At 52.0% G+C, this 13,714-nt stretch overlaps 4 protein-coding genes across 4 annotated transcripts; 1 reads left to right on the top strand and 3 right to left on the bottom strand.

Moving 5' to 3' along the window:
- Window positions 1–3,035: 3,035 nt before the first annotated feature.
- On the top strand, window positions 3,036–3,830 carry K452DRAFT_239073 (uncharacterized protein; the record flags this gene model as incomplete). The annotated part of the gene is made up of 1 exon (XM_033537697.1): window positions 3,036–3,830. One exon carries the CDS (start codon window positions 3,036–3,038, stop codon window positions 3,828–3,830), a length of 795 nt encoding a protein of 264 aa, XP_033391320.1.
- A 139-nt stretch (window positions 3,831–3,969) lies between these two features.
- K452DRAFT_363064 (uncharacterized protein) lies at window positions 3,970–6,708 on the bottom strand (the record flags this gene model as incomplete). The annotated part of the gene is made up of 4 exons (XM_033546552.1): window positions 3,970–4,129; window positions 4,175–6,086; window positions 6,146–6,574; window positions 6,631–6,708. 4 exons carry the CDS (start codon window positions 6,706–6,708, stop codon window positions 4,002–4,004), a joined length of 2,547 nt encoding a protein of 848 aa, XP_033391319.1. The 3' UTR covers window positions 3,970–4,001.
- A 476-nt stretch (window positions 6,709–7,184) lies between these two features.
- K452DRAFT_322961 (uncharacterized protein) lies at window positions 7,185–8,042 on the bottom strand (the record flags this gene model as incomplete). Its single annotated transcript, XM_033544580.1, has 1 exon — window positions 7,185–8,042. One exon carries the CDS (start codon window positions 8,040–8,042, stop codon window positions 7,239–7,241), a length of 804 nt encoding a protein of 267 aa, XP_033391318.1. The 3' UTR covers window positions 7,185–7,238.
- A 2,087-nt stretch (window positions 8,043–10,129) lies between these two features.
- K452DRAFT_347480 (uncharacterized protein) lies at window positions 10,130–12,182 on the bottom strand (the record flags this gene model as incomplete). Its single annotated transcript, XM_033545495.1, has 2 exons — window positions 10,130–10,555; window positions 10,632–12,182. The coding sequence occupies 2 exons, from the start codon at window positions 12,180–12,182 to the stop codon at window positions 10,283–10,285; spliced, it is 1,824 nt and encodes a 607-aa protein (XP_033391317.1). The 3' UTR covers window positions 10,130–10,282.
- Between the last annotated feature and the right edge of the window lie 1,532 nt (window positions 12,183–13,714).

Raw genomic sequence — 13,714 nt, 5'->3', positions numbered from 1 at the left:
AGACATATATAAATAGATACTCACGCCACGGACTAAACCACCGGGTCGCACTCTTGCGGCTAGCGAAGGCTAGTCTCGCTTGAGTTAGATAGCTGCACATCGACCTACCGTGTTTAGCTAGGAATCCGTATATACATACGTTAGTACCGAGATACGCGTATACCGCACTAAGCTATCCTTCCCCTACTCAAGCTCAGCGAGCTCGCGTAACGGCAACGTAGCCTACAGCGCGCCGGTCGCTAGCGAAGGAGCGTAGAAATAGTAATCGCGTAATGTAATACTATCTATTAACTCCCAGCCTATCATGTGCTTCATTCCAAACAAGGGAGCGTCTACGTAACAAAGCCCTACTTCCTCCAGCACGGCGAACACGTCAGCAACCTAGAAAAGTAGCTCCCCCCCTCTCCCTGCCGCAGCAGTAATAGATAGTAGCGTAGCAACTACGTAAAACCATAGCATCCGCCTCCGTCCATTATAGTTCCGAAAGGCGCTCGCTCCGCGTCTGATCTTCGCCAACTTAGGTACGGCCGTGTGAGATGAGCTAAGGTTGAAACAAGCCTCGTGCGGCTCTGCTGCTGGCGATCGGGAGCTCGTGCATAGTGTCGCCGTGGGGCTAGAGTCTTAGGGAAGGTGGCGGGGGTTGCGCATATTGATTGCTGCGACGGGCGCTGCGCGGTCGCGAGAAGCTCTGTCCTTGAATGACGGCGACGCGACGCTCCTAATTACTACGCACTACGCGGTTGCGCTTCTCGATGTGGGACCTGGGGCAGAGTCGTGATACGGGTGCGGTGGTGGTGGTGGAAGCGTTTGTGGATGAGATGGGATGGTGCTGGTGGTTTGTTTGTTTGGCGGGGTATGAAATTGATGTTGTTGTTGCCTGAGCAGCGGCCGTTGCGGGGAAGTGGGGTAATACCTACGTAAGTACGAGGATAAGTACGAGTAAGGGAGAGCTGTACCCGTCACGCTTTACTACAACGCAACGCAACCTGCTAGCTGCATGGTTATCGCGCCTTATAGCTTGCTAGGCTGCGAAAGTTCTACCGTTACTCTAAGGTAGGTAGGTTAGAGGTTTCTTCTAGCTATGTTAGTGGTGCGATCGCATAGCGGGCGACGGATGCAATTGATGGCTGTGTATGCTGCTCTACTAGCTTGTGTATTCAAGACACTTTTCTCGAGACAGAAGGGAACGCAACAACCAGCGCTTCTAGGGACCTAAATCCGACATTAAACGAACCGGAACAGCTAACTTACTTACCCTCCCAACTTGCACCAGGCCGCAGGCCTTAGTTATTACGTTACAACCAGAAAACATACCAGCCTTTCCCCCGACCTAGCGGGAAAATTTTTCGGCACTCCTTACTAAGAAAAACCCCCGTAGAACCTCGGCCTAGATCCAACTATCCCTCGCACTACCTCGCTTTTATCTTGTATTTAAACCCCCTAGCCAGTCCTAAATAGACCGTCCGTTATAGTTTCCAACTGCATATAGACGTAAAATGAATCAATTAATCATTAAGCCCTTGTGGTCTCTAGGCCCGTATGGGCCTCCTTCCTACAAGGTCTTTCCGACCCTGCGGGTTAACTGCTCTTGTGGTCTATAATATATAGAAAATTTCCAAAGCATCCCCTAACGACGTTAAAAACAGCCCTTCTCTAGCGGCACGCACTAAGCCGAACTCCCGGCCACGATTTTTCTTTAGGCAGTTCGATCGCCCGCTAACGCCGATAGCGCGCAGATTAATATTTTACGTCGCTACGGCGGTGCCGAGGTTGTGTGCGGGGGCAAGGTGCTCTTTGTCGCAGCACCGAAGCACACCAGCCTAGTAAAGGCACTTTTAGCCGTCTGGTACGCTCGCGGTTCCTCGTACCTGCAGAGCGGGCTGCGCTGATGCATACGCTGCCGAGGGGGCGTTAAGTGCGATGAGAGCACAGCGCACCGTAGACCGACCCGGAGGTTTCTTCCTCTTTGCCCCGCTAGCTACGGTAATAAAGTCCAGCACAGGCGCGCCTTGCATCGTCCAAGTCTTTCTACCCCGTATGTAAGCCTCGTACTCTTTGCGCATTGCCTTGGTAGCAGTTTTCTCTTTCTTGAAAAGAGCAAAATGCACCACCCTGGAGAAGAGGCTAGGTATTACAATAAGCCATTCTGCGCAGCTTTTTTATTCCACTATACCATGATCCCAGGGATGTCGCAAGACGTATAATCGCAGTAGAGTATATAAATCTCTAGAGAACACGCGCGCCACTGGTGATGGCACTACCGGAAACTTATGTGGAACGCTCGGCCGTTCGTGTTCCGGCTTTGCTACTTTGGTACCGCAGGTAGTAGAGCTGTGATTGTTCGTGTAGCAACCTTTATGTGTGTGAGTAAATGACGGATGAATCTGTCTGGTCAGCGGAAAAAGCCTGGATGCGATATCAGTACCTATATGCACATCTGGACCGATAACGTAATGGGGACGAGGTCGATGCAGGCCGGCTCCGAACTAAAGCATAGTAAGAGAAGTATGTAAGCGATCAAAGGTGTTTGGCTTTGCTTAAAAGGTACTACTAGAGCCTCCATATTTTGCGACAGAAGGTCCTAGCCCCAGCCAGCATATTACCTTATATCGCACACACAAACGACCCGGGGATCTTCTCTACTCGCTACTCGCTCCGCACCGCGCAATACATTGTATACACGTCCACAGTACGCACTTTTAATTATAACAAACTTTTGCCTACTACACGTCGTGCCGACGCACGCTGCCGCCGAGGCAGGCTGTTAGTTCTAGTCTTCCGAAGGATCTACTAGCTTCCGAGTCTCATCCCGAGAAACCCGGTGGGACAGATTACCGCTTTTGGAATTTTCCGCCGATAGAAGCCACTACTAAGGCCTTCACTCCATCTCAGTACAGCAAAACAACGCTGCCAAGGCAATAAGGAAAACACAACCGCCTCTTATAAAAAAGCATCTCCCACCACACAAGCCGAACCGACGACAGCGCACCAACACAGCACAACCACCACAACAACCAAACCCACCACCCACCACAATGGCCGCCCCAACACCCAACACCATCACCGTAACCCTCAGCCAACTAGCCAAAACAATCGACCACTCGCTCCTGCACCCCACCCTCACCGACGCGGACATCCAGACCGGCCTCACCATCTGCAGCACCTACCGCGTCGCCACCGCCTGCATTAAACCCTACCACGTCGCGCTCGCCAGCACCACGCTCGCCAACACCGGCGTCGGCGTGTGCGCCGTGATCGGCTTCCCGCACGGCAACAGCACGACAGCGAGCAAAGTGTTCGAAGCACGGGAAGCCGCGGCCGGCGGCGCCCGCGAAATCGACATGGTGATTAACGTCGGCAAGGCGCTGAGTGGGGAGTGGGCGTACGTGGCAGACGAGATCCGCGCTGTCCACGAGGCTGTGCGCGCGGAGGGCGCGGCCTTGAAGGTTATTTTCGAGAACGACTTCTTGGCCGACGAGCACGTCGTGCGTCTGTGCGAGATCTGCACGGAGCTTGAGGTCGCGTTTGTCAAGACGTCGACGGGGTATGGCTTTGTGAAGCAGCCGGGTGGGATGTACAACTACAAGGGCGCGACGCCCTCGCATCTGAAGCTCATGCGCAAGCACGCTGGCAAGGATATCCAGATTAAGGCTGCCGGCGGCGTGCGTACGCTGGATGACTTGCTCTTTGTCATGTCGGTTGGGGTTACGAGGATTGGCGCTACTGCTACGGTCGCTATTTTGGAGGAGGCGAGGAGGCGCGGGATCACGGATGAGCCGACTACGGTTACGTTTAAGCCGATGGCGGAGGATCAAGATGGAGGGTACTAGTGTTGCTTAGGTGGGACCTGTTCGTTTGTTCAAGGACTGCGTTTTTCGTGTTTCTCTCACTGTATGCTACACATTGTATGCATAAACCATGGGACAACTCTTCTGCAAAAACTGACAAAGGAATTTGTTGGACGGACAGAGGCAAACCAAGCCCAGATTCGATTCGAATTTTCAGCTATACAGATTCGTACCCCAGATCCAGCTCTGATCCTGTCCACTGAAACAACTTTCGGCGGAAAACTCATCATTGAAAGAAAGAAATACATCCCCAGATGACGCATCTGGGACGTTGGTCATTGCTATAACAAGGTCAGAACAATAACCATCATGGAGCACATACATACCCTGTTCAAAGTCAATAAGTGCTTGCGCCATTATTGGATCCTCGCAAAAGTCGAAAGGCAGTTCTTCGGTATTACTCGTGGTTGCCGGCTGCATTGGCTCAACTCCAGAAGGCCTAATCTCAACTGTTTGTTGCGAATTTTGATCTGCAGGTCTCTCAGGCATTACTGCTGATTGACCGCTTCCCGCCCCATGACTGTCAGCCTCAGCGATTGACATTGTCTCAAATCCGGATCGAGAGTTTGCTGGCTCACGCCCTCGCTCTTCGTCCACAGGCCCTTCAGGAAACTCAAACATCTTCTCTTTTTCTTTCAACAACACAAGCGACATCAACTTTTTCAGAATCCCAAGGCCCTGCTCAGCAACAATTGATTTGGACTTCAATCGCGACTGCATCTCCATTAGGCGTCGAATACCGAGTTTTGATTCATGTGATGCTTGACTGAGCGGGTCTGGGCTCGTCATGATGGATAACGTAACACCTGCAGTGAAAAGATGCAGAGAAATGAAGGAAACTGCATATGTATCTGCAGCATCTTTGAAAACCTGCGTGGAGCCAACTTTGGCTATCTGTAGGGCGGCGTCTCTACAGATCACAGTCGACACACGGAATGGATCAGGCGGCGAAGTGGCAGAAGAGCTCTGCCCTTCAGGAATTCCGTGAGACGCTACCATCTTATAGGATAAGAGAGGCCTGTGCACGAGAATCCTGGCATTTTCGAAGGCAAGCTTGAGCGCAAGCGCTTGAAGTTGAAAGAGGTGTCGTTGCATTGATGCAGCGGGATTCGATCCTTGTGCAGGTGCAGGGACTTCGTTTTTTTCCGACTGCAGTTGCTTGGGGAGGCTTGTGTACCATTGTTGAAGCCTCGAATCGAGTCTGTTCACACCTGCAATCAGGTTCTGCAATCTTGATCCGTCATTCCGGATGGCACTGCCTTTTCCAGGCAGGCTTTGGCGTAGCCCATACAGGTCTGTCAGTGCTGACTTGACAATTGTCGACAGTTGGACCATGGAAAATTTGTAAGAGAGCAGTGTAGCCTGACCAGTTGCCCGCCAAGTCGCAGACTCCCAAGTTGGATCTTTTGACCTCACCGGATACGGGTCAATATGCTGAACGTCACAGTCGTCGTCTGATATGCTCAGAGGAAAACCGTACAGCATTGAGCAGAATGTTTCGATTTCGTATACGGCCCACCAGCACCGCTTCCTTGTCTCTTCGGCTCGCTGGACGGGATCATCCAGATCTGGCGAGGCAGATGACCTTGCGGACTTTTGTCGATGAAGATTCAAGGCCTGTGCTATTCGCAACCCGCATCCGCATATTGGCCATGCGAGCTCGGGTTCTCCATGATATAAGAAGAAGCTGCCCAGGAGAACGCAGGTCTGAATTGCTTCAATGGAACCAAGCGAAACAACGTCAAAGAGCCTCAATCTCAAAGCAGTGAGGAGTCTGTCTTGCAAGTTGTCCGGATGAACACCATAGCCTGCCAGTGTTGCTCTCTGTTCGGCATTTGTGTATCGCAAACTGACAATGCAGACGGATGTGAACACACTGAGAAAGCCGAGACGAACATTCATCTCCGTTGGATGGTGTCCAAGTCTGGTGTATAGCTGGTGGAACCCTTCAATGAAATCGGTTTGATGAAAGACCAACATGAACCAATGGATTCTGTCAAAATAGTTGTTCACGAGCAACGTGGCAGGCTCAAGTGCTGGAATGATTGACATAAGTTCTACCTCAGCTCGCTTTGATGATTTGATGGATCGAGCCATGCTGGGAGATCCTAGGCTTAGTGTTTGGGCAAGCACGGGGAAATTTCCACGGTCGGCTGGCCGTGCTTGCGCCCACTGGCATGCGGAAAATGCCGAAGTCTCAGATTCCTCAAGTGCGGCTGTTTCGTGTTGGTGAAATGCCTTCGCTCAATGTTAGCAAATGTCATGTAGTTGCACTTCGCATGGTAGCATTCAGTTACCTCTTCCGCAAAATCTATAGCAGCTGAGCTAGAAATCCAGGACACGTCAGGAATTGCCGACACACTGGGCGGCCTTTGTTCAGTGACGTTGCCGACAGAAGTGCTTCCCGCTGGTCCCGGATCCGGCGAGTGTTCAGGACCTCCAGCAGAGTCGTCTTCGACCGGAGAGATTTGACGCTGGAGACTCGATTCCGGTTCCGGTTCCGGGTCCGGCACCGGCGGCGCAACCCCGGCAGTGTTATTACGCACCGGAACTGCACGACGCACCCTCTTCTGCGCATGCTGCGCAGCCGTCGCCGTTCTCTTCCGGCTTCTGTTGCCTTGAGAAGGCTGGCACGGGAATTGCGGCTTCCAAATGGACGAGTTTTCCGCAGCGGAGCATTCAACTCCGGCTCTCACACAAAGGCTGCAAGGGCGCTGGATATCGCACTGCACACACAATCTGCTCAATTAACGTCTCAATTTCGATGGCAGAATCAGCTTACCTTGAGCTTCTGTCGTCGGCACCGTTGGCAGGCGCTCGGAACCTTTCTCGGCACTGGTGTTGGTGCGGAAACGTCCATTCTGTCACACGAAGCAAATGTCGGACGGAAGAGTTGCTCGGAAGGAATGTGGATGGCCGCTTGTTAAAGCGTTCCGGCGGATGCGACTGGAACGCCTACCCAAATAGGCAAAATCTTCCGGTGGATGATCGTCAGTGGCGTCATGGAGCGTCACCTTTAACGCTGAGCGCAAAATTTATGTGTCGGAGCATTGGCTTTAGAAGGGAGACAATCACTGACAGGAGGCCTTGGGATGATGAATGCGATAATGGGACAATGTGAAAACGAGTTGCTGGTTATTGGTTGTTGGTTAGGATCTCGTCCAGTTGCGAGCACAGCGTGGATGCGTGGGAGTCTGACTCGGCGAGCGCAAACTACGCTAAGCTGCGAAAGGGAAAGTCTAAGATTTGCACGTGTCACCTGACTGTAGCCCAGCGTAACAACAATTTATGGCCCATTGAAGGACCACGTCGACTCAATTGCAGAAAAGCTGGACAAGAGGCTTAAAACTATCTTCTACAATAACAATCGAGTCTTTTTAATAAACATCACTACCTCCGATGAGCAATCGCACTCGCCAAGCGCTTCCAAGCCTCTTCAACCCCATCAGGAACATCAACATGCGCAATAGACCCATTGCCCCTCGGGCCATAGCCATTCGCATCATCGCGCAGACGCGGTATCTCACCCATAACAAGTTTCAAGAACCGATCCATACTCCACAACGGGGAACCAAAATCCGCCATGGCATAAGCCAGCTTCCCATCATCAACAGACCTCAGAAGCGGGACGAAAACCGGACAGCCGAGGAAGCGCGGCTTGGTAGGCAAATCGGCGTACGCTTTCTCGAAGCATGCGGCCGTGCGGCGCACCATGGTTGGGTCTTGCACGACGACGACTGTGGCAGGGCTGGGGATGCCGTGGGCGTCGAGGAGTTTGCGCGCTTCGGTGGCGTTGGTTGCGCATGTGGTGGACTGGTCCTCTAGGATGATTCTTGGTCCCGTTGTTATGTGTGCTGGTGTCGCAAAGAACTGCCTGAATATCGCGTGCAGGACTTGGGCTTCGGGGAGTCCTTGGATTTCCGATGCAAGCGCCCCAAACACTGGATGCGCCGCTACGGCCTCGTAGATGAAGTTTGTGGAATGCCCCACTCCGCCACAAAGAACCAGCGCTTTGGTCAAGTCGGGTCGGGATCGGAGAGCGGTGAAAATGGTATCGGCGCTATATAGCACTGAGGACACGCAGAGGATGATGCAATCGACTGGCTCGATGGAGGAAATGTCTGAAATATCTTCTTTTGAAAGAAAGGTTGAGATGGTGTTGACATCCTCAGCAACCTGAGCGACGTCGCTCATCATGAAGAAGTGATTGAGACCGGGAAGAAAATGCGACCGGGTTGAAAATCTGTTTTATCGACTGCGTTGGCGTACAGGCGGACTGATTCCCGAAAGTAGCCATTTGTCCCGGCTCCGGCGGGATCATCAACAAAATAGGTAAGTCAAGCCGAATTTTCCCCGACAGCTACAGCTCCTGACCATCACGCAGCCAAGGACCACGACATTGAAGATTTAAGGTTTTTCGACTTGCCGAGGCAGGAAAGAACTCTATTAACTTGCGCTGAGATTGAGAACAATTGTCTAGAAATATGTTTTCGCTGCCTGTAAGAAATTTCGGGGGCGGGCGTTAAGCAGTAGATAACGAAGCCGCCGCAGTGGTGAGAGCGAGCGTTTGGGAGACCTTTCTGACTGGCTGATGACCACGGTTTCGTAGATATTCGTAGGCATTGGAGTTAATTTAACTTTTGACTTTTCCATCTGGGCGTAACAGTTAATTGCGGCTTTGAGTCCTCTATTATTAACTCGTTGATAGATTGAAGTGCCTGAATTTCCATGTTTATAACCCATCTTTGTCAGGTTGCTCTCGACGTTGTGTTTGAAATTGCTTAACTAAAGCATCCAAGAGAGAATACAAATCAAGGGTCAGTTCCCCAGAACTCGAAACAAGGTAATACTACTATAGTACGAATTGCCATCACCCGGTTATATTCTTACACGATCTCTAAACTCGAATCCCGTTAACAACAAAAGCCTAAGGAGCCGCTTCAGCCAAAGCTAAATATCCAGATAGAGCCGCTTTAGTTTTTCTAGAATAGCTCGTCGGGTCTGGCCGCTCTCGCTTCAGCTACCAAACAGTGTGTTTTTACTAATGAATAGAAAGCCCCTACGAAAGCCACTGAGGCATAGGCGCATTGCCTTGCTGAGATTTTATAAGTGCATAGCTTCCCAGAGGAAGGAGATGTCGATCTAGATATAGTGATTAAGACAACATTCCTGGCTCCTTCACCCAAGGCGACTGCAGTAAAATTGTTAATATTCTTCGACTGTCTTAGCAAGCCTATCGGTCGTGCGAACAGTATTCTCAATATTATTATTCCTCGTCCTTAGATCCAACGCCATAGCCAAGGGAGAGGCAGAGCCATGTTCATTGTAGTGGCGAATTTTCTGTGGTTCTCGATTCCTTGCTCACTCTGCTAAGAATCCTTCCTTATCCCCAGAACCCCTTGCTTATCGCAGGCCGTAGGCGTATAAGATACGAGACTCAAGAACGGAAGAAAAGATGGAGATAAATTCGAATATAATGCGCATACTCACTCCGCCGAAGAAGCCAAGCTAAATATAATAACTACCGTAAAGCTAAACTGTTCTCGCAAAGCTTTCCGCGACCGTATCCGTATAAGACTCGGAGTACTATAGGATGTTAGCTATAGTAAGTATTATACTAAACTGTAAGTATTGCGGTTCTCGAATCTGTACAGAAGTTTCTTCTACAGATACTACGTTACGGGTTCAGAAAGGCGGTAGCATGGTTAAGCTTCAGCGGGGTAGGTAAGAGCGCATTTTCTGCGGGCGGCGTGCAGCTCTTGCTAGAGGAGAAAGATCATAAGCTGCGCGTAGAGAGCAATAGAAGAACGGGCAGCACGACGCCTGCCCTGCTACAGATTCGTCGAGAGTATTTAATAGAAGTTACTAGCAACGCCAAGGTGGACCGAAGCCGTAGAGCGAATTCAGGAAGCAAATACAAACCTACATCACCGTTCCGGGAGCGAAAAGCCGACAGGCAACAAAGAAAAAGCACCTACCCACCCAGCCGGGACAGAAGTCCGTGTCTGCGCAAAGCGGCATAAAAAACGCTAAGTATATAGGTATAGAAACTCCGGTTCTATACCGCCGCGTCCACCTTCTCGCGGCATAAACAAGTTGTATTTAATAGAGGGCTATATAATGTATTTATTATTTTACTATAGAAGAGCTTTGATATTCGTATCACGACAAGATGCAGCATAGAAGGATTTAAAGTAAGTTAGTTGTATACATAGAAGTTTTTAATTTCAGAAGCATGAGTAAGGTCTATGTAGGACTGTTTATTCCCATATACCTGAGCTAGGACTACGTAAAGACTAAAGCCAGCCAGCCACACCCACGCAGACGAGTCGCCAAGGTAACACTAACCAGAACCCGGCGGCGACCATGCACCGCCCTTAAGAAGACAAAGCCGAATCACCCTCTTAAGAGGCGCAATCGCGTACCCAAGCACGCTACGTATTCGACGGCCCAGCCAGCGCCCTCTGCTGCTCAGCGACCCTCGCCTGCTGCGCCGCCAACTCCTCCTGCGTCTTCTGCAGCGCCTCAGCTACTTGCCGCTCTGCCTGCTCCTTGAGCTGCTGCGGCGTAGCGAACTGCATGACCTCCTTGAGCGCCGGCCACATGGTTTGCGTGGCCCAGTCGTGGACCTCGCGGACCATTTTTAGCAGGCGGAAGATCTCGTAGAGCGTTGATGTGCTGCCGCAGAGGAAGGGACCGAGGACTCTCTGTGGGGACGAAGTTAGTTGGGTGTGCGGCTCGAGAAATGCGAGGAGATGAGGGATGAGAGCGGATTGCACTTACGACTGTGTTGTCTGGCTGTCTGAAGGCGATGTGGAGGTACCAGGCGTGGTGATGCACTACCCAGCCTATGACCGGGAGGTAGGTGAGAAACTCATTGGTCTTTGGGTTGCTGGACAGTGGCTGCTCCGCTGTGGACGAAGGCATGTCCCTGCTCGAAGGGTCCGTATCGACGGGGGAGTTGGGCAATGTCGAATTGCCATTGGATAAGACTGTCGTGGGGTTGGATGAAGACGAGCCGTTGCTCAACGAAACGCTCTGAACGCTGGACGCGAGGACGCCATCGCTGGAAGGACTGCTCGGATTGGCTGCTGGGTGGGAGCCATTCGTGGACGGGAGGTTGTTTTGGTCTCCGCTTGATGACGATGCCATTGCCCTCTTGGCCAAGCCGATGAAGCCGAGCAACCGCTCCTGGTAAGCAGCAGTGGTGACCACGCACTGGTAAACACCATCGGTAAAGATACCCGAGGGGGTTTTGACCTCAACAAAGGCAGCCGCAAAGGACCGGCACGCCTCCGCATTCTTGAAGGGCGAGAAGTTGAAGCTAGGGCATTTCTGACGCGCTGAGTGTACCACGTCTTTAATCTCCGGTTTCTTGATGTCGAACTGCAGAAAGCAATCGACCCCAACCGATTTGATTGGTTTGCCCTCCTTGAGCGGCAGCAGCTCCGTGGCGACAACCTTTCTTGCGCACTTCTTGAGGATGATCGGGCTTTCCGGTATAGTAAGTACAGCCTTTACGACATCGTACCAGTCTGTCTCCTCTTCGAGGTCGTCATAAGCGAGAAGCGCAACCCGATGTATCTCCCGTACCAATTTGAGCAGGTTACGTGCCTGCTCCGTCGACATGGAAGGCGAGGTGGGCTTGGCGAAAGCGTCTTCGGGAATGCACTCTTGGCCTTTGTGCAAGCGGCGTAAGACTTTTTGAAGCACCCTCGGAATGCACTGCTGTTGGATGCGCCCTTGGGAGAGTCGTTCGACGAGTTCTCGTATACCCGATGGGAGTTCATCCTCATCTTCCTTGTCGCCAATGTTCTCGTCTTCAATATCGCTAATGGTAATGTCCTCGTCATCATCATCACCGTATGAGTGACCCAAGTTGAAAGCCGGCACGGTAATGTCGAGATCGATAAGCATTTGGCGAGCGCCGAGTTTGTTTGGACTCGATCCACGGGATCGCGACGCCGTCGTCGAAGGAGGGCACGACACGGTTGGCGAGGTAGTATGCGACGCCGTGGATGCGGGAGGAAACACCGGGGCATTCGAGAAGACAGAGCCAGCGCGTGAGGGCGTAGCATGGTCGGTGCCGTTGTCGGTACGGTCGCATCTATCCGCGCCACTAGCAACCCGACGGCGCTTCGGGGAAGCAGAGCGATCGGCCATGGCAGCGGCCTTGCGCTTCAGCGGCGACGACAGCGACGAAGGCGGCGACGAAGGCGATGACGGGGACGAAGGCGGAGGCGACGAAGAAGGCGGGGGCGTCGAAGCGCCAGCGACGCGCAAACTTTCCTGCCAGGCGCGGACGCGGTCGCAGATGGTGTCGAGGGTGGACATGGCTGGAAGAAATAACGGGGTGCGGGTGCGGGAGATGCAGTCGTCGGCGCTGCAGTTTTAACAGAGTTGCACGACAGGATGCCCTGGCAACCACGGCATGTGACACCGCGCCGCGCCGGGCTGCCCCGCGACTGACGAGTGACGTCTGACGTTCTTGTGCGACGTGAAAGGAACGCCGTCTGTCGGGGATAACTACGTACGCTTTCTCACTTGCGAGTCTCTTTGAGCAATGCGATGTACGTCGCCGCCGATAGTGCAGCGAAAGAGACCACAAGGCAGGGCCTAGCCCCGACGCTTCCCTTCAAGGAGAGGCGGAGGTGCAGGGCGAGCGTTCTTGGCCTACTTCGGCAGAAGATTGAGGAAGAGCGGGGAGTAGCGGAAGCTAGACCTACACCGTAGGGCGGGTATCTACGTCGACTAGATGCCGCCTTTCTAGGCAAGCACCAGCCGCAGTTATATCTAGGCCTCGGGGCGGAACAGGCCAACGCCCTCGCTTAGTGTAGGATAAACCACACACACCTACAGGCTTACCTCTCCTGGATTAAGAGAGCGGAGTCTGTAAAGTGCTAGTGTGGACTGGCGGAGGAGATAGTTTAACACCTTATTCTTATATGTCCCCTATGGGCGCACCTGCGAACGGAAATCCGCTCGTTAGCAGGGAACCGATGGGGAGATATATCCTTTCTACTAAGGGGGAGAAGTAGAGCGGAGGATAGGCAGACTAGGAAACTAGTAGATGGGCTAAGGGAAAGTTAGAAACTAAGCGTTAAGATAGTCCGGGTAGTGGTGTAGTTTCTACTCGCTATAGGCCGGTTCTCTAGCTAGCAGGCCCTCTAAAAAAGGGCAGGATTTCTTTATATATGGGCGTTTAGGTAAGACTAAGAAGTGTTATATTTATAGTAGGTTACGCAAGGATAGCTTATAGGTCCCATAGAGACCTGCATAGCTTATAGAAATCAATCAATTAATCAATTAATCGAATCAATCGAACTTAATCGCTCAACCAAAAGCCAGATCCGAACTTACTAACCAAGGCCCGACCCGGGCCAATACTACCAGCAAAAGAAGGCGCACAGCACACACAACACCTTATCGTAGTAGCAAAGCCTACACCGCCTTAGCGCGGCCGTAAGGCTAGGCTCTATTACAATAGCGTCTACGCCTACTAGACGCAAATTCTCTCACCGGTGGTTAAAGCGCAGACTTAGCACAGCGTCTAAACTATAGCTTCAAACCCTAGTACCGAATCACGTATACGACGCTAGTCAACGTCTACTCTACTAAGCACAACTAGAATCACCCGGTCCCAATCAGCTGCTCCCTACAAGAACACAAGAGAGAGACGCCACGAGGCGAGCCGCAGGCTTAACCAGGATATAGAAGACGAAGTTCACGTAATCTCTATACAAGACGGCAGCTCCAACAGCTATACCACACAGTCCACACCAGCAACCCCTCAAGCCAAGACTAACGCAAACAATAAAACACTAGCCCTACTAGTATCCCAACAGCAAGAGGTTATCCAACTCCTC

This window comes from Aplosporella prunicola (assembly GCF_010093885.1).
Source record: "Aplosporella prunicola CBS 121167 unplaced genomic scaffold K452scaffold_93, whole genome shotgun sequence".
In the NCBI taxonomy this organism is placed as follows: domain Eukaryota; kingdom Fungi; phylum Ascomycota; class Dothideomycetes; order Botryosphaeriales; family Aplosporellaceae; genus Aplosporella; species Aplosporella prunicola.
Note: the sequence above shows the minus strand (reverse complement) of the source record. Positions and strands in the feature narration are given on the sequence as shown.